Source organism: Melozone crissalis, unplaced genomic scaffold, assembly GCF_028551555.1.
Source record: "Melozone crissalis strain CALT ecotype California unplaced genomic scaffold, PUWL_Pcris_2 ptg000029l_1, whole genome shotgun sequence".
NCBI classification, from domain to species: Eukaryota; Metazoa; Chordata; class Aves; order Passeriformes; family Passerellidae; genus Melozone; species Melozone crissalis.
Window position 1 is genome coordinate 4,975,318 of NW_026535807.1, and position 19,858 is coordinate 4,995,175.

At 41.3% G+C, this 19,858-nt stretch overlaps 1 protein-coding gene across 1 annotated transcript in view; it reads left to right on the forward strand.

The window, feature by feature from the left end:
- Window positions 1-17,825, forward strand: part of TAFA4 (TAFA chemokine like family member 4) — a 40,416-nt gene extending 22,591 nt beyond the window's left edge. The window contains exons 3-4 of the mRNA XM_054281136.1: window positions 13,967-14,122; window positions 17,674-17,825. Of these exons, the coding sequence (XP_054137111.1) occupies window positions 13,967-14,122; window positions 17,674-17,825 (308 nt within the window). The remainder of the gene's footprint in view (window positions 1-13,966; window positions 14,123-17,673) is intronic.
- Window positions 17,826-19,858: the final 2,033 nt, after the last annotated feature.

Consider the following 19,858-nt stretch of genomic DNA (forward strand, 5'->3'; position numbering starts at 1 on the left):
AGGAGTGAAATTTATACTAAATGCAGTGGTTCAGGCCTTCAGGTGCCCCACTGTTGCAGTCAGTTTGGAAGAAATACTTGAAAACTCCTCCAAGTTCTTTTCTGGAGATCATTTGCCAGCTGGCTCCATCAGAACCCCGTACTGTGGGCTCTGTGGAGAGACTGCAGAGAAATCCTTGTGAGGGCTGAAGGGGGCTGAGAGAGAGATGGAGGGAGACTAATGAGACTAATTTACAAGGGCCTGTAGTGACAAGAGAAGGGGGAACGGCTTCAAACTGAAAGAGAGCAGCTTTAGATGGGATATTGGGAAGAAATTTTTGGCTGTGGGGATGTTTGCCCAAAGAAGCTGTGGCTGTCCCTTCCCTGGAAGTGTCCAAGGCCAGACTGGATGGGGCTTGGAGCAACCTGGTCTAGAGAAAGGGATCCCTGCCCATGGCAGGCAGGTTGGGACTGATTTTCCAGGTCCCTTCTAACCCAAGCCTATGATTTGATGATTTTATGATTATCTCACTTTTCTGCCACTGTCCCACCCGCCACCAGTGCAGAATGTTTGGCTCAGGGACTCCCATGTGGGCGTTCCCTTCCTTGGGGTTGTCCTGATACCTGGGGCAATCACATCTTTGTGATGGCTCGGTTGTCCAGCTCTTGCCTCTAGGATGTGTGAGAGTTAAGAGCCTCTGAGGAACAGGTGATGCTGAAATTTGCAATTTACTCAGCCCATGTGGAACTGGGGGTGCTGGCAATGCATGTGGTTTCTGGTACTTTTCTGCTCTTTTTAGGAAACTTGCATGGCAAGTTTTCTTCAGGTAAAAGTAGGAAACTCTAAGTGAAGTGTCAGATATTTCCAATATCTGAAGGTCTAATTCTCTCTGGTGCTGAGCCTTGTGAAGCAGCACTTGGTAAAAATTGGAGTTAGGAGCACTCTGTACATGGCCAGGTCAAATTATGAGCACGTTTATTGTCAGCTCATTGGTCTGGTTTGCTGTGTAGGTTTGAATTGTGATTAAAGATAAATCATTATTTTGCAGCCTCACAGAACATAGAATACTTGGATCAGGATAGTGAGAAACCTGTTTTCCTGTTTGTAAGTGAGCTCTTCTGGGGTTTTGTTGCTGAAGCTGGATCCCTTCTCAGCTAAGGCTACTTCCAAAGTGTACATATTTATGATAACCTCAGGCCATCTGCCACTGAATTCAGAATGAATTAAAATATTCATTCTAGATGTATCCTGCCTTATCACAGCCACTGATTCACAGTGGAATGTATCTTTTGCTGTATTTTCTTGTTTTAAGCCCAATAAGTTTTTTATACTCATTTTAGAATCTTTTAAGTCTTCCACATTTTTTGTCTCTCCCTTAGCCTTTCCCCAAAAATAAAGGGAAAATTTTACCTTAGATTCTTTACTGCCATTTTGCCTTCTCAGAAGGAATTTGTTGGAGACTGCAATTAAAATTATTATACATTTCAACTGTAATTCAGGAGTAAAAAGTAAATGACTTTGTTAGAAGTATTTAAACAGAAATCTTGCAGGCACTTAATCACATATGAAATAACAAAAGTCTTTTGAAAAGCCATTCTATTTCTGCATTGTCATGTTGAATACCACCATGCCTGTTCCCCAACAATAAAATTTTTTAATATTTGTTAAGCAAAACTCATTTTTATTAAGTGCAGAAATGTAGGTATTTTTACATTACAAGGCTCAGACTATTTCATTAAAGAAAAGTCATGGCAGTTCAAGTGGGTGAGTTATTTTCCTGGAGAGTTCTGTTTGCCAAGGTAGAATTAAACTGGGCTAGGCAGGACTGTCAGTGTGCTGACAATTGAGTTCTCTTCAGGTAGTGCAGAAACCAACCTGTTAATTATATTGTTTAATCTCAGCTGGCCAGGTTTGCATGCTCTGAAGGTGGATAGTCACTATAAAGAAAATCTTGTAATTTCTTGTGCTCAGAAGAGGTGCCTGCAAATAATTACAAGATGCAATCACATGAGATCAGGAAGCTTTGATGGATTAGTAATGAGATATAGAGCCTTTCACCTCAAGGTTGTTCCTAAGCCAGGAAGTGCCCTCAGACAGGTGCTGGGTTTGCAGAGAGCTGGAGCTCTCAGGGCTGTTGATAAGTACAAATTCACTGAAGAAAAGCCGTGGCTGTGCTTTTCTCTCTGGCTGTCTCCTTCCCTCTTATCCAGAGAGGAGACAGAATTTCTGCTGTTTTCTTGGGTTGTGCTGGCTGAGGGGGATGAATGTGATTCTGGGCAGGTTCCTGCAGCTGGGAGCTGCCTGCTGGGCAGGGATGATGCTGCTGGACACGAGGGCTCTGGCGTGGGCACTGGAGGGAGCCCAGCAGCAGGAGGCAGCGCAGCAGTTCCTGTTTAAAGCAGAGCCTGCCAGCAGTTCACGTTTAAAGGCTCAAAGAACAGCCTCCAGTGTGAGGGAGGCTGTCCAACCCCACACAGCGTCCTGAGAGGCTTTGAAAATAACAGGAGTTGAGCAGGTGTGAATGGAAGGGGAAGTCTTTTTCCATGGGCATGTGTGCTGTACAGGGCTGGAGCACCTGGCAGCTCCTCACAGACAGTGCCACTAATGCAGCTCTCACTGTCTGCTGCTGCTGGCATTCACTTCACTTTAAACTGACCTTTTCTTGGCTTCTCAGGACCTTCAAGCAAGGGGTCTTGCAGAGGAATGTGCCTTTGTGGAGCTGCCCCAATTTCAACCCCAAATACTGCTGCTCTGTAGGAATATCTATTGCAAACAATGGCTGCTTCCCACCCTGTCCCTGCTGAGGCACTGAGTTGAAAGAAGCATCAAAAGGACACTGAATATAATCTCACAATGTCCATGGATTTTCAAAGCTATCTACTGTTCTGACAATTTATATTGCAAGGCAATGTGTGTTTTGAGATCAAGAAAAGGAACTGTTTTCTAGTGAGTTAAATCAACTCAATTTTTAAGGGTAGAAAACCTCTGCATAAACTGTGGGATGAAAGGTTTTTTTTGAGAATACCATCAGAAAAAACCTGTTAATAGTTTCCCCTTTTTAATATGCTGACATCAAGAGGAAAACCCAACAGCTTTATTTAGAGTACCGTCCTTGTGGAAGGAGTGAAACTAATGACAACTGTGCCGGGTCACCTTTAACTTGCTCACACAGGAGATGGTGGAGCATTGCTGTTAAAGTCAATGGCTCTTGGGGGAGCCTCACCAGCGCTGCAGAAGGTAATGACATGTCCTCTCCTGCCACCTATGGCTGCTCCATTATCCTTGAAAGAAGCCATGAAATTTGCAAGGCTCTAACAGGAACATCTGCTTCTCTCCCTTGGTTGTTTCCCTCACATCTGCAGCGGTGGTGACAGGGCACGTGCTCTTCTTCATTCACCCTCGCTGCTCTGACCTTTCCTGTGGCTCATTTTTTATGCTCTGTCTCCTTAATGACTATTCTAATTCATCTCTGCATTTGCTGATAGTCTTATTAGGGCCAAGGGAAAATTCCCCAGGTGAAGAAGCCTGTTGTTTTCTGGTAAGAATGCAACTTTGTCAAATCTGACAAGCTGGCTGGGACACTTTTAAGGGACAATTTCCCTACATTGGTTCTGCAACTTGCCCAGTTGTGACAAGTGTTCCTGCTAAAAAGAGCAATCCCTCTCTTCTGTGGTGAATGAAGTAAATCTCCTTTTCAGAATTACATGCATGACTTCTTTTCTGGCCAACATCTAGAAAAATATCCAAGTGTTCTCCTGCTAGTTAAGCATCTAATTGCTGTAATTTCAAATAGATTTCATTGCCAACATAGGAACGGGACACTTAAAAGCCCTTGGGAATTTGAGACTTCCTCTTCAATTCTAACTCCTCTGAGCTTCTAATCCAAATATGCTTTGTCAAGTGTCCTGGAGCTAAGCCAGTGTCTGTCTGGTTTCCTACAGGCACAGGGAAATGCTATTATTGCATCTGCTGCATCCCAAAAGAAATGTGCTCAGTTATTGGGGGGCAAATTTCCATCTCATGGTCAAAAACCCCCTTCCAAATATAATAATCTGCAAGAGTCAAGAGCTCTCTTAGTCCTTTGAAGGATGGCAGTGAGGATTGAATTTGATTCAAGGATCAAACTCCCAGAGTTGTGGTCGCTTTCTGTCAAAGCTGTGACATGGTCTGGGAGGAAGCTTTTGAAACTACGTTCCAATTTGTTCCTGTGGTACATATTGCAGGATATGGTGGCTTCTGTTATTATAAAGTTATATTTTAACTTTTCACTTTAAGCTGAATGGCTTAATTAAAATAGAAAATTGTTGTCAAGGACTGTCAATTTTAATAAGAATGGAAGAAAAGCTGGATTCTTGGATGCTTGGAATGGGATATATGGAACAAAAAAATAATGTTTTAACTGATAGCTCTTTCATTTCTGAGAAAGGTCTGTTAACACTCTGTCTTTACTGATTTGAACAGCCTTTTTATAATAATTCACATTTTAAGCCTGGGTGAAATGTCTTGATTGTTGCTAGGTGCCAAATAAAAAAAGCTAAATTTATGTAGAACTAGCAGTACACTGACTTCCAAATCAACTTTTTGCTGCATAAAATAATAGGGTTGATCATATAAATGGCATGGAGGAAATAAAGTGTGAGATCAGAGCAGTTTGTGTGTTGTGGCAGCACCCACTTGTGCATGCCCAGGTACTGAGCAGGGATCTCCACATTTGGTCTTTGAACTGCACCCTTCTGGGATTTTTTTGGGTTATAGCCTGCAATTGGAATGTTAAAAATTGTAGTCTTGCACCTTTATTCTTAGGTAAAGAAGATTAAAAAGTGAAAGTTGAGAGGCTCAAGAGAGCTGCAGAATCTTGAAAAGAGAAAGAAGTATTAATGGTGATGCTTTGACAGAGTCGGCAGTATAAAAAAGGAAATGTACAGACCCTGACAACTTCTGAATTCGACCTTGACATTATTTTTCTGTCATTAGCAGTGTAAGTTGGGGTCAGAAGTTTAAATGTGGGCCTATGGGAAACAGTTACCAGGTTGATTCTCACTTTATTTCAGTGTGATTATATTTTATTGTGTGTCTGTTACATTGCAGCATGAAGTGCTGGGCAGTCTGCAGTGGGTTTTTTTCATGTAAGAAAACCCCACACGTTTCAACAATACTGACTGAAAAAATGTCTGTTGAGATTCTGGAAACCTCACTTATGCTTTGCACTTCTGGATCTAGCAGTTAAAAAAATTTCAGTTCAATTAACTGTTCAGCCAGGTTGGATAGAGTCTGTACATGCTGAAACCACTTAGAAGTCGTCATGGCACTCAGAGTTAAAAATGCATTTGTTCAATTTAGTTTTATGGCCTGTTATTGCATAACTGGCAGCTGGATCTTATATTTGGGCTGCTGTGATGCTTTCCTTGTCTATTCCATCAGATAAACCCAAGGTAATCATTACAGCTGGTATAAAATGAGACAAACTTTGAAAATAATTATTCACTGGTGATCAAGACAGAGGGCTTTTCCCAGGGATTAAAGAGCAGCTGAGGAGCTGGTGCCCTGGTGCCCAGTGCATTAACTTCTCTGATTGCTTGTAACATTCCTCAGAATTCCATTTGCCTGATTTGCCTATCACATGAAAACTCCATCCCACTCCTGCAGTGAAATCTATCATTCACATTCAGTCTTATCTGCTGGTTCTGGTTTCTGCAAAAGACAGTTCTTCCATTGGCAACAAATGCTGCTCTGATTTAAAAAACACAGAGTAATTAGTGGAAAAAGGGATTAACAGCCCATCTTTTAAATTAAGAATGTCAAACAGGACAAGCAGAAGTGTTTCATAAACTACACCATTTAATGATAACAGTTATGTCTAGATCTTTCTGGAGCAGATTGCCAAATGAGGGTTAATTAATGAATAATTAGTTATTTGCCAATTTTAACTATCAAATTCAGGCAAAGTCCTATTATTCTATAGTCCCATCAAAGTAATTTAAGGAGGGAAATATACCTTGGCATTATAAAAATAAACCCCAGAAAAGCAGAAATTCTTTATGCCCTGTGAGTGTGAGCTGTTTTGAGCAGTGAAATGGAGTACAGTGCATGTTTCCTTGGTTGCTCTCCCCAGTTTCACTGATTCTATTTGGACTTGAGAATAAAGATTCAATTTTCACTTGAAATGAAGAGAATGCTTTTTTCCCCAAACATCTACTTTGTTTTCTGGCAGCTTCCATTTACTTAATCTGCAGAGCCTAATGACTTAGATGACAATTAGTGTTTCATATTCTCTAAACAAATATCATTCTTTTCTGATGAACGACCTTGAACTGGGTTAAAAATACCTCTGGTATTTAGTAGATTACAAATGTTTGTTTTACACAAGTAAGCCTGAAATGATCATTAGATATTTCAGGTGCTGGAGGAATGCTCAGAAAGGCACAAGGCTTAATCCTCAAAATATATTTTGTTGCATGCATGAGACTGACTTAAAAGGTTTTGATTTTTTAGTTTTTGTTCTTGTTTTTTTTTTTTTTTAATTTCTTGAAGATTATGATGCTATTAAATGAACGTCTGTCATGCCATAGATGAACAGCAATAAGCTGCTCTGAGACTGGGTGCGGAGAGCAACTGCAAATGGCAGTGAGCTCCTGGTGCCTGCAAGGGCTGTGTTAGTGACACCTTGGGCAGGATGGCTTCATTATTGCTGTGGATGGGATTGCCTTTCTCAGTTTGTGGTTCCAAATATGTTATTTTTGCTTTCCTATGGCAAGAACAACCCTTTTGTAAGAGGAAATCAGCTCTCACTTGAGGCAGAAAATTAAATTTTTGCTTACAAAGTGGTAACCATAAGCCTGGCCTGTATGGATGTGTGTGTACCTGCTTTCTCCAGGCAAGCAGAGATCTCTCCAGGGAACTGGTTTCATTCTCTTTCTTTTCTCTCATGATAAATTTGTGAAGGAAGGAACAAATGAGAGCAAAATAGTGGTCCACGTGTAATAGCAGGAGTGAATGTTAATGGGACACCTGGGAAATTCTTCTGTATTAGAGAGCACAATGTTGCTCATTTGCTGCAAGTTATGATTGAAAACCAAATCGTTCCTTTGCATTTTCTCCTCTGCCTCACCTAAAATAGCCCCACAGCAGGAAGCTGCCCGTAGGAAATTATTAACACTGCTTTGCTCCGAGGTGCCTTATGAGGTTTTAAGTCTTGGATTCTGTCTGTACAAGTGATGTGTGTGCTTGAAGCAGATGAATATTGGTGCCCAGCTGAAAGGCAGCAGACCTCATTGATTGACTTCAGCGAGCCCCCTGGCAGATAGAGACACTCATGCTTTAATTTGTTTTTGCTTCCAGGTCACCCTTCATCCACCTTCCCATTTGCAGCAGCTTTTCCCTCCTCCCCCCCACATTTCCAGCACCTTCTCAGCTGTTTTGATTTATTGACCACTCAGATTTAATGCTTCATCCCTCAGAGAAGTCTCTGTGCTTGTGTCTGATCTAAGGTCACCTGTGCTACTTATTCCAGGGGACTTTAATCTCCATATGGATGTGACCCCTGACACTCAGCACAGAATTCTCTGTGTTACATGGTTCTCTCCAGCTGTGTCAGCAGCTTCCTCCACCTGCTCTGAAGGGTTATGATTTCATTAACTCTTTGGGTCTCATTATCAGGGTTTGAGGTCACTCACCTATTTTCTGATATGGAGGTACACCCACTCTACCCCTGGGGTTTCTTTCTATTTAGGTGCTTGTTTTGAGAGTTGTTTGTTTTTTTACCCTATGTGTTTCTTTTCACCTGAAACAGCTTAAAGTGGTTCAGGGCTGCTTGCCTGAATCCCCAGTTAAAATCTTGTGATTTTGCACATACCACACTGCTGGTTTCCACAAGGAAAAAAGCACAAATGGCTTGATGAGAACAAAATCTGTAACTTTATAAATTGTAAGAAAAACTCTTTGGTTTGAAACCTGCACATTATGGAGGCTCCATCCTCTATTCCTACATCTGTTAAATGGCTGTATATTTACCTGCCTTTTTCTTACAGATGTTAGCACTAGGAATCACAATCCTGCAGTGTATTTGAGGACTGTAAGAGTAATGGTTAGCAAACAGGATTCTTTTTCCCCTTTTTTTTTATTTTTGTTTGATTTCTTTTGTGTGTTACATCTTACTTTGCCTACTATCATGGGCAGATTATGGGAAGATATTTCTTGTCTGTTTATTCCTAGAACAGCTGAACTGGGCTTTTGGGGCAGATCTGGGCTATCTCTGAGCACTCCCTTACTGCCCATAAGTGAAAAGGTTGAACTTTAAAAGTGGAACTGCACTGATTTGTATATTCAGAGACAATTTCTGAGAAAGTGTGTCTGTGTATACATATATCTGTATACCCTTGAAGGAGGAGAGCATCTAAGATAGAACCTTGGGACATGAATGTGAAATGATGAAAAATCCCAGTAGTTTATGGAATGGTAGTAAAGAAAAAGCTCTGCTGATACTCTCAGCCTCTAACATGGTGTGTAGTTTTTACTTTCCAAGTGACTTTTAGCTTCTTTTCTTGAGAAGAGTTGTCATCTTTAGAAACAGCCCTTTTCCACTTTTACCCCTCGAAAAACCCTGCCCTGTGAGCTGGATTCGTTCTTGTAAATATGTTTGGCAAATAATATGCAAAATAGCATGTGTTATTTCCTCTAATGTTTGTGTTTTTCTAACAATATTTGCCTTCTGCTGTGTGCTTCCTATGCCCATGTATTTGTAGGCAAAAGCCAGCATGAGATGAAGGCAGATGATGAACCGGCACCAAGCTTCTTAAAGTGCTTTCCTCTTCCAAACAGCATCAGTGCTGACTTCTAAACTCATTTGTTTCTCTTAATGTTGTCTGCAATATTTAGTTCCATGGCTGTTCATCCTCCTATTGACATCCATCCTCTTACCCTTTAAATAAATGATGCAGTTGATTTTGTGCAGACCAAGCTTGCTGCTTTTGAGGCTTTCTGAGGAATGTGCTGAGCTGGGCTCATCCTACTCCAGATTTGCTGCTCTCCACAGCATAGTAGCTCTCTTCATCAGAGGTGGCAGATTATGAAACAGAGATAAAAACTCCCTTTAAATTTGTCTTTTCCTTATGTTTCTTAGCCAAGAAATGAGCAGAAAGAGGCGTTTGTTCAGGATGTCTGGTGGAGGCATGCTGCCTGCATGTTTATTGCATTGAGACAGCACTCCCTGGGAGTGATCAGAATTAGTCACAGAGATGAAATGCATGTGGACAGAATTGGTTAGCAACCTTCTGAAAGCCTCCTTCTTTCTTTGATATGTTCCCTGTGGTTTTGAAGTGCATCACTACCATGTTTGATATTTTATTAACAATAATTGTATTTCCCTCTTTTCTTTTGAGCATTTCAAAGAGTTTTAGAAGTATGAATTGGTATCTGACCTCTGACTTCTATGACGAAAGTAAAAATAAGGTCTTGTCAAAAATGTTTGTTGAAAAAAAAGTACTAAGAATAATACTGAGAATATTAAGAATACCACTGGGAATAAACAGTTCAGTAGTGATTATTGAGTAATCTCCTCAAGCCAACACAAGTGTTGTGAGTAATGTCCAAGTCCAATAATTTTCTGGTTTCTACTTTCTTGTTCTTCAGAGATGTCTGTGTTCTCTGAAATCCTGGGGGGCTGCCTTGCAGCTCTGCACAGAACATTCTTCTGGGATAAAAATCCTACAGATGGCAAGTAAATGGTCACAGAACCTTCATGTGGCCACTTCTTGAGGTCATTAAGAAGCATTCTAGACCTGGGCACCTGAGGGCTGCTGTTATCTGTAGGTGTCTCATTATGGAAGGCATCAAAATTCAAGGCAGGGAGAATCCTGGAGGTTGTTCCATCAGGGAGCCCTGTCCCATTGTGTCTGTGCCTGTATGGGAGACAGAGAAAGTGAACCAGAGCAGCACTGGTGTTTCTGGGGAGGAAAAGCTGTAAAGAAATTAGGATATGGTTGGAAACACGCATGCCAAACTGCTGATAGGAGGAAACACAAAGCTGTGTGGTTTTCAATACCCATCCCCTGTCCTGCTCTGTGCCTGGCTGGCCCATGCTCTCCCTTCAGTGTGCAGGAGGTGCTCTGTGACACAGACCTCCCTGTGATGCTGCTGCTGACAAAATGTTTCTCCCTCTGAAGGGTTTTCTTATTTAAAAGGGAAGATGTAACCAAATTTCAACCCCAAATACTGACAGCCCTGAAAAGTCACAGATCTGAGTAGGTTTACAGGTGATGAGCTATGAATTTATGGCCTTTGCTCTCCACAGCTTTTCTCCCTCTCTCTCACTGCATTTCTCCCTGAAATGGCTTTCCTAATGTGTCCAGCATAGAATTCATTTACTGTGATCTTCACATTTTGAAAACTCTTCACTCCCTGCTCTTCTAATGACTTGGCTTCCAGAGAATCCATCAATTATAAAATATTTTAAGGCATTTCTTGAGTGTTTCTGTCAGTATGATCTCAGCTGCATGTTAAGTGTACTTTAAACCTGAGGTGAAGGTTTATTTAGTGCCAGATGAATATTAAAACATGCAGGAGAGAATTCTTATATTCTTTCTTTTTGCTGCTGCTGGGCATGTGAATGCAGATACAACAGGTTTCAGTAGATCTAGGGAGGAATAGATTGAGTTAGGGTTAGTTAAGATTTTCTGTGAATTTTCTCAAATGTGAAAGGCTCTCTGCAAACAAGTGTTTATCCTCTAGATTTCTGAGCACTGGCAAAAACAGGACTGAAAGGCACCACTTTAACCCTCAGCATTTGTTCAGCACCTGCTCACAGATGTGTCTGAATATTAAGGAGAAATTCATATGGTGCTCAACAGCATAAAAAGTGTCAGGATGTGTGTGAACAAGCAGGAGGAAATACCGATGTGAGCATGTAGGAGGGGAAAGACTATTACAAGGGCAATCCAATTAATGCAAATGATGCATGCAGATGTCTGGGGCTTTTTAGTGCTGTACTCCATAAGAGCTGTGCATGAGGGGTGAGGGAGGAGAGTGCTGCCTTCCCTTGTGTGGCAGGGCTGTTTTCAGACCTGGCATCCCACTCCTGCCAGGAGATGGAGAGGGGACACCTTCCCTCACCTGCTGGTGGAGCTGCCAAAGAGGAATGTGAGTGAAACAGCTCCTAAAGCCAGGGCTCCTTTCAGGAGGCATCATAATCTCAGCTCCTGCAAACAGCAGTGTGTCTGTTGACTCCTGGCACTCCAGGGCACCACTGTCACTGCTTCAAAAGTCAAACAAGATAATTGAAAGGCAGCCTCAGGTTTTTGGGGCTGTATGCTCAGGGCCAGGGTGTTTGATTTCCTTTGGTATTGGCTTAACAGGACTGTACACCTAAAGGAAGCAGGGTTTGAGGTGGAAAATAGACACCCTTGCAGCTACATATTGATCCTTGGAGCTGGATCTTGTCCATCCTTATGATGTACCCTCTGGAAAAAAGGCTTCTCTTATCTCAGCATCTGATGTCTGGTGAATTGTGACTTTGCTTAAGGACAAGGCCTGGCCACTTGGTTTTTCAGATGAGATACGTGGCAAACACAAATATGTGGCCTGAGCAGCTCAGAATTTTTGCTTTATATTTCTTCCTTTATAAAATCTCATTCTCAAGAGACCAAGCAGACTCTGACCTTGCTCTCCTGAAGTGAATAGAAACTCTGCTGTTGATTGCAGTGAATGCAGGACAAGCGCAGTGGGCACTGTAGGAAACCAATGGAAATTTTTTCCTGTTTACTCCAAAGAGTTTTGATTCAGGCTATAGCACTAAAAAAACAGATAATTAAATAAATATTAAATTTATTTAATAAATAAATTAACAACCTCTCTTAAATAACAATCTCATTTTAGAAAATCTTTTCTGTCAGAACTTGTGCCACCTTTTCTCCAAGCATTGTTATGTCAGGTATTTTGAGGAACAGTACTTTGGGATGAAGTGAGAAATTTGCTTTCTCTTTTGTGTGTTTTCCATATTGACTTACAGAGAAGCTGCTGTTCTCCTGACTAGTAGCTGTTTTCATTTTTTCCATGTTTATTATTAAGTACTTGCATGAAAAGTCAGTCTCCCAATAAACTTATTGCAGTGGCTCTGAAGATACTTTTATGTTGTCTTCAGCATTTTGCCAACTTGCTGTAAAATACCTTATACATTTTTCTACTGTAGCAAATTTTGCTTAAAAGTAGTGTAGCTTTGTCCTCAGGGAAAGAAAAAGGAAAAAACCTCAAAAAGCTCTGTGTAGATATAATTTTTAAAAAAGTTGAGTGCTCAAGTAGAACACCACATTTCCACTCCAAGATTGAATATGCATAGTTTCTTGTCCATTGAGGTTGTTATGAATACAAATTTGGCAAGAAAATCCAGGCAGCCAAGTGTTTTCACAAGTATTTCAGCTGTGCTTGAAATACTTGTGAAACCAAAACATACACAGTAAGGAACACTGCCAAGCCAACTTTTAAAAAAGTTATATGTATGTATTTAATACCTTTTTTTAAAGAACCCCCCCCAGAAGCATAAATTGCATTGCTAACTCTTTTTGAAAGTTAAGATCTCACACTAATCAAGTTATAACATTTTCTGCATAAAAATTACCTTGATCTTTATTCCTCAGGAAAATTTCATTTGTGAAGGTGTGCCTGATGTTAGTTAGCAGCAGATACTGTAAAAAAACAAAAACCCCAAAAATATCCAAACAAAAAGCTCCATACATGGCAAACATGGAGTGAGGAAGAAGCAGGAGAACTCTGAGGTTTGTCGCTTGGAGGATTTTCTGTTTGTGGAGAGTTCTCTGCCTTCCCCCTGCATTTCTTTATTCTCTGTGCCTTTGATATCAGCTACACCTACACCAATATCTGGGCTGTCTCTCTTCTCATGCTTTGTGCTGCTTTGATGGTGACTATTTTTGTTATTCTCAGTGTTGTCTCCGTCTCTCTCTCTTATGAAATAACTCACCCTGCTCTGTAGTGCTGTTAATTTACAAGGTGCTTTACAAACACAGATAAGAGCCATCCAAGGCTCTACTCTAAATAAGACAAGACAAATGCAAGATGAAGCACTTGAAGGCTGCTCAGGAAAGTGAGGACATGGAAATGACTTTATGCAAGGAGCTGAGGGGCTTGTGAAGTGGAGTTTCTGAGAGGAGGTTTAGGCAGGATGGAGAGGAAGTTTGGCAGTGGAGGAAAATGATCAGCTGCAAGGAGCACTGAGGTGAGATGCGAAGGCAGGAGCAAAGGAGGGGAAAAATCAACTTGGAGAAAAGCAGGAGCACACAATATTTATCAGAGGTTTGTTCAGAATGGTCTGGGAGGGAACTGAAGAAATCCATACAGTTTGGGTATGTTTTTTTTTTTCTTCTGGACAAAACTTGACTATCTCTGACAGCTTTACAGCTTACCTTGTTCTCAGCCTGTCTGTGATGACAAGCATAGCAAGCAGTGCTTACATGTGGATGTGTCAAAAAGTTTCCCTACTGTTTAAGATGTCTCTCTTGTATTAAATATTACCCTATCCACTGTGTCCATTTATGAAGGGAAAGATCTAAATATAAAACCTGATGGATGTCAGGAAGGCAAAGGAAGATGGGTGTGCTCTTTTTGCCTTCATCATTTAGCTGATTACTCCGACCTGCTCTGGTTTTGTAAGGGTGAGGGAAGATAGATTGGAAAACTGACTTACAACAACTAATTTCATAAGAAGAGTATATGAACTCAGGGAATGAGCCAGATCCTGTTGGAACCCTGGCTGCTGAGAATTTTAGGCTTTTTGTGCTGGCAGACACTGACTCCCAAGAGAACACTGCATTTGACCTGAGGCCATGGAGAAAACTTCCAAAAAGTTTCACCTTCTAATAAGATGAAGGTGATGAAGTCCTCCTCATCATTCCTCCCTGCCACCAGAGTCACCCTGTTTCGATGGTTTCTCACAGGCACTGATGTGTATTTTCTCTCCCTCCCTTACCTCTGGGGCTGTTAGGGCAGCACCAGGTGAAGCAGGGCACGTGTGAGGTGGTGGCCGTGCACCGGTGCTGCAACAAGAACCGGATCGAGGAGCGCTCCCAGACTGTGAAGTGCTCCTGCTTCCCGGGCCAGGTGGCCGGCACCACGCGGGCCCAGCCCTCCTGCGTGGAAGGTGAGAGTTGTGTTGTGATTTCAGGGTTTACCCCAAAACCTGGGTCCTTCCCCTGAAGATTCCCTCCCAAGTGTGTCAATCCCCTCTCCTTTCTCCTCCCTGACCCCTCCCAGCACTGTCTGTCAGTCCTGCAATTCCAGAAGGGCATTGAGTGATTGGCTGAATCAAAGGATGCCCTCTACCCCTGGGGGGCATTGGGTCATCCAGGTGTCCTTTGTCCCTTGAGACCTCCTCTCATGTACCTGGTTGGTGGCTCCCTACCCCTCTCCCCGGGGTTCAAAGGAGAAGCAAGCTCAGGGAGTTCTGTTGGAGCTGTTGCTGGATCCTGAGGCCTATGGGCCAGAATAAAGCTCTGGATCCAAACCCTCCATCAGAACCCACTCCTTTCCTTCGCCATCGCTTTAAAGGTGAAGGAAAGAGGTAAAGCCTGAGGAGCAACCCCTGTTATGGGGGGAAGCTCCATCCCACCACCACCAGAGCTCCTGCAGGCCTGGACTTGTCTCCACGTGTCCAGCTGCAGCACCCAGCCAGCCAAAAGTGTCTCTGGGTGAAACACCACACACCCAGCCAGCCAAAAGTGTCTGTGGGGTGAAACACCATGCACCCAGCCAGCCAAAGGTGTCTGTGGGGTGAAACACCACACACCCAGCCGGCCAAAAGTGTCTGTGGGGTGAAACACCACACACCCAGCCGGCCAAAAGTGTCTCTGGGTGAAACACCACACACCCAGCCGGCCAAAAGTGTCTGTGGGGTGAAACACCACAGTGCTGCTGTTTGGTTCAGCACCAAGGCCAGACAAGCTCAGGCACGTCCTGTCCACCTATATTGGTAAATATTCCAATAGTGACAGCCTCTGCTCACTCCTTAAGATTGTTTGAGTTTATTCTCCTTGATGTCTGACTTCCCACTGCCTCAAAAAAGCGTAATCCTTCCTTTTGTTAATTTTAGAGACATCTCTGTGCGTTGTTGATAATGAGCCTGTGCATAAATCTTGGTGTAATTAATCCTCTTAATATATGTGCTGGTCCATTTCATGTCTGTGCCAATAAAACTTCTTAATTTTTTCCCACAGAAGAATTCTCCTCTAAAACTAGTTTGAAAACAGCAGAAGCCAAGAAATTCAGGCTTATGATATTAACTCTTCCAGATGTCTTAAGACTTAGTAGCTTGGCTAAAAATTCACTGGATAATAAATGCAACCCTAAGACTGGGAATGCAGATGGGGCTGGGACATCTGACATGGAGAGCTTTTCTCTAAATCAATATTCACCATTTAATTTGCCTATTTTTTTTAGGGGTTGCTGCTCTTGTTAAGTTAGTAAATTTACTCCAAGACAGATTTTTTCTTCATCTTAAAGTTACCAAAATCCCTCATTCCATTAATTCATAAGCAAGATCCTGTTTTTATTCTTTTGTGCCTAAAATTGCAACCAGTTCACTTAAACATAAAAAAAAGCTTTTAAGTCCAATTCTAATCTAATATTCAGAAATATTTAGTGTCAGACATAGAACTCTGTTCTATGTGAATGTAAATATGTTCTATGTAAATCTGTGTTCTATGTAAACATGAATCTGTTTTTTGATTTTTTTTTACCTATTACGAAGCTGTCAAAACAGCTTTAAAAGTAGATTTAAAAAAAATAGATGCCTAGTGTTTTTATGCTTTATAATTCAGCAATACAGTTAAGTTTAACATTGCATTTTCTTAGGGAGTTTTTGTGTTAAATCAGAAGTGTCTTCTGCATTTTTACGTGACACATCAAATAGCAGAAATACTTTTACATGTAACAGATAATAGAAATCAGGCATTATTTTAAACTCACTTAAAGACTGCAAAAGTGACACTGTCATTCTATGGCAGAAATATATAAATACTGCAGAAGCTTGATTCAGCCAACAGTTGCTGAAGGAATTTAGTTTTTTTTAATTGAAGTATAGTTGCAATTAAATGTAACAAAATATTATGAATGTAAGATTTTGACTGTTCAAGTGGAAGCTTTTGATTCCCCTCACTCCTTAGGGTAATGCTTTAGCAGGCTTTGCTTATTTTTGCCAGCATCTGGGACTGGAGCGAGTTGCTGCAGCACAGAAGCTGAAACTCCCTTTCCTCAGCCTCAGGATCTGATGTGTTTTCTCCCACTCTGTACATACCCTGCAGTAGACTCCTAGACTGTGAAAGCAAGAAACTGTTTGAGTCTTCAATTTGCATACTACAGACTCATACAGACATTTAGGGGCTTTGTCCTGAGTGCAGGCTTTATCAGAAATGATCTCTCACCTCCCAGGGAAGCACAGTCGGGTTTCACCTATTTTTTGTCCATGTCCAGTCAGTATCAATGCAAATGATGTGAGACCCAGATGGAAGTTCATACATTTATTTTGTAATGTTATAAGACGGAAAAATTAGTTTATAAAAGCCAAAGCAGTGTTCCAAAAGTGTGTCTTTTCATAACATTTTTCAGTAAAAGTGCAAAACAAAAGTAATTGAATGAACATTTCAGCAATATCCTGATGTCAACTTCCCTGCTTGACACCCCAATTTAAAGGTTGCAGAAGAACAAATATGTCTTGAAATTAAAAGGGAAAAAGTGCTTTACAAGAAGTAGACTCCATTATTTTTGTTCATCTCATCTGAATGTGTTATCTTTTAAGGCATGTGGTTCAATAGTTTGTGCACATAGTAGCATAATGCAGACTGGCTGAATCCACATCTTAAGCCATGTTTTATTTTGAAATCCAATATAGATTATGTAAGATTGTGTACTGATATGTTTCATAACAATTTTCTGGGATTTGATGAGTGCCATGAACAATGCAAACCTGAGAAATGCTTGCAGGTGTTTGTGCTGTTGTTAACGGCAGGTTTATAAGGTCATGGGTACATTTCTAAAAAGAATAGGCATGGTCTTAATAGAAATTGGCTTAAGGGTAGAGAATTAATAAATTTGCCCAGTTAAGGTGTACAACTGTGGCCTTCCAAAACATATTGCAGAAGTGGCAGTGTGACTGCAAATGGATTTTTAGTCAATATTCTAGTGCTTGCCAGAGGTTTCCCTGTTCTTACCTGCAGTATTTGCTGACACACCTCTGGTTTACATCTCTGTGCAATTCTATTTTCTCACCCAGTGAAGGGAGAAACTGGCATTTCTCTGTCCAGTCTCCCATGGACATGTATGGATTAAACAAGAAGCCTCAACTTCATCCCCCCTTACAGCAGGTACTTGACTGAAGCATGCAAATGAAGGAGAAAAGTCATTTTTGTAGTCAGTGGAGATGGAAAGGCACTTCCAGAGGTCAATTCAAATGTTGGAATCAGTCTCTGGTGGTGCCTGCCTCTTTCTCATTTGGATATGGCATTTACCCTTCTGAGAGCTGTGAAGTGTTCAGTCACTTTTTTACCTCAAACACACTCCATGTAATTCACTATTAAACCAGTCATTGTTGATTTTACCTTTTGAAATCAACTAATTGAACATGGCACAGACAACCTCCCTGCAATAAAACAAGGGTGACAAAAAATATATTGTTTCTGTTTCCTGCTTCTTTTTCAGCTTCCATTGTCCTGCAGAAGTGGTGGTGTCACATGAACCCCTGTTTGGATGGAGAGGACTGTAAAGTACTACCAGACTATTCAGGTTGGTCTTGCAGCAGTGGAAATAAAGTCAAAACCACAAAGGCAAGTACAGAGATCACCTATATTTAAAAGTGCCATTCTGCTGATTGCTCTTATTGCATTTTGTCTGTGGGTGTGAGCACCAGTCTTGGCCTTCTCAAAGTTTTGGAAAGCTGTGATTAATTAGTTGCTCTCAGAGAGGAAATATTAGGTCAGAACTGCCCCTTCACTCCTGCAGTCCCACTGAAAACGGCCCTGATTCAGTCTGCAGTGAGCCAAAGAAATTATTTCATTGTGCTCAGAGCTAGAGGGATAATCATGTTCCACAACCAATTCTTCAATTTGCAGGCTGAGTACAGGGATCCAAGATCTTTACCACTGTCACATAAACTTAGATTCCTGTGCTGGACAGCCTTTTACCTTTTGAAAGAACCAGTCTGGCTTGGGAGTTGCTAAGAACCTGCACTGATGACATTGTGCCATACTGAGCATCACTGGAAATCAGGCTGGTTCAGAATATTTCTAATTACAGACCACCCTGTAGCTGGCCTGATTTATTTTTTTTTAAACCAAACCTTTGCTATGTCATCTTATTTCTTGACTAATGGAGAGAAAATATCATGTCCTCTGTCTGCTTGGCAATTTAAAATGAGTTCAGTGCATTGAAGTTCAGCAAGTCATAGCAAACTGCATGTCTAAATACATCATAAACCAGGAGTCTTTAGCAGGCAATAGCAAGGAGAGACATATGCTCAGCTTTTCCCTTTACAGCCTCTTCTAGCTGGGAAAGAATGTTCTTCATTAGGTTACAGTCTGAGTTAATAAGCAATACTGTCACCAAATGTTGTTTAGTGAAGGCTGCTCTGAGCAGTGAAAACTGCACTAATTTGTGGATGGATGAGAGGAAATCGGATGTTTTGGGCAGCTGTGCTGTGGCACTGGTGGTCTGTAGACATTGCACAAAGGAAGTGGCATCCCTGCTCGTGGCAGAGGGATGGAACTAGAAGACCTTCAAGAACCTTTTCAACCCAAACCTTTCTATGATTCTATGGCCAATGATACAATGATATTTATCAAGTGTAATCTATAAAGATGTAATCTATGGCATGCCTGGGTCTTGCTGATCTCCTGTGGTGGACACTACATCTGGAATTTGGCCTGCAAACTCTGGAATCAATGTGGATAACTGGGACTCAGTTACTGCAAGATAAAAATTATCCTCAGCCTTTCAGTTTTTTCCCCCAGGGCTGATTTTTAACTACTCATTTGTAGATAAGGAGTTGCATTGTAGCATCACACTGAAGGGTGAGATTGGTGAACAGGAGTTCTAGATGTTGTACAAGACAACTTCATCTCTGGATATTCCAGAAGAGAGCTGACAGTTTATACCAAAAGGGCTTTATTGGAGAAGAGTGAGTCAGGTTAATTATCCTTTGAGTGAGGGTTAATTATCCTTGATGCCTTGGACAGATACTCGAGGGGTGGGTGGCAGAACAAAGACTTTTGTGTTGGCACTGATGTCTGAATTGTCAGATCCTCATTCATGCAGCTGCCTCTTCCTTCCTCTGGACTGCTGTAAGGAAACTAGAATGGAAAGACAAGTTCCCTTGTCCCAGGGAAAAGGGAAGATGGTGTAACTTATATTTTTATTTTGAAATTAACCAAAGATTTGTCTCAGATCAATAAGCAAAATATTTCTTAGGTATGTTTTTGAAATTTTACACAAAGAAGGCTATTTGAACTGTCAGACCTGTAGCCCAGACTGTCCAGCCACCAGTGAGCCTCAGCAATGGGATGCTCAAATCAGACACAGCAAAACCCTTTGGGACAATTACAGAAAGTGTATGCATCCATGAATTTTTTCCAATTTAATAGTTGCCTTATGTCTAAAACACAATAGTTGAGATCCATTCCATATGAATTCTTTTTCTGTGTTATGCACCAGAGATGATCTCATTACCATTTAAATTTGTAATCAATTTTTAAAGCTTTTTAAGACCCTGGGATCAGTGCTACATGGGACAGTGGCTTCCACAGGTTAATTATACACTGAAAGAGGATATGTCATTTAATCAACTTTAAGTCCTCTATCTTTTCATTCCATGAAAATAAGCAAAACTAGT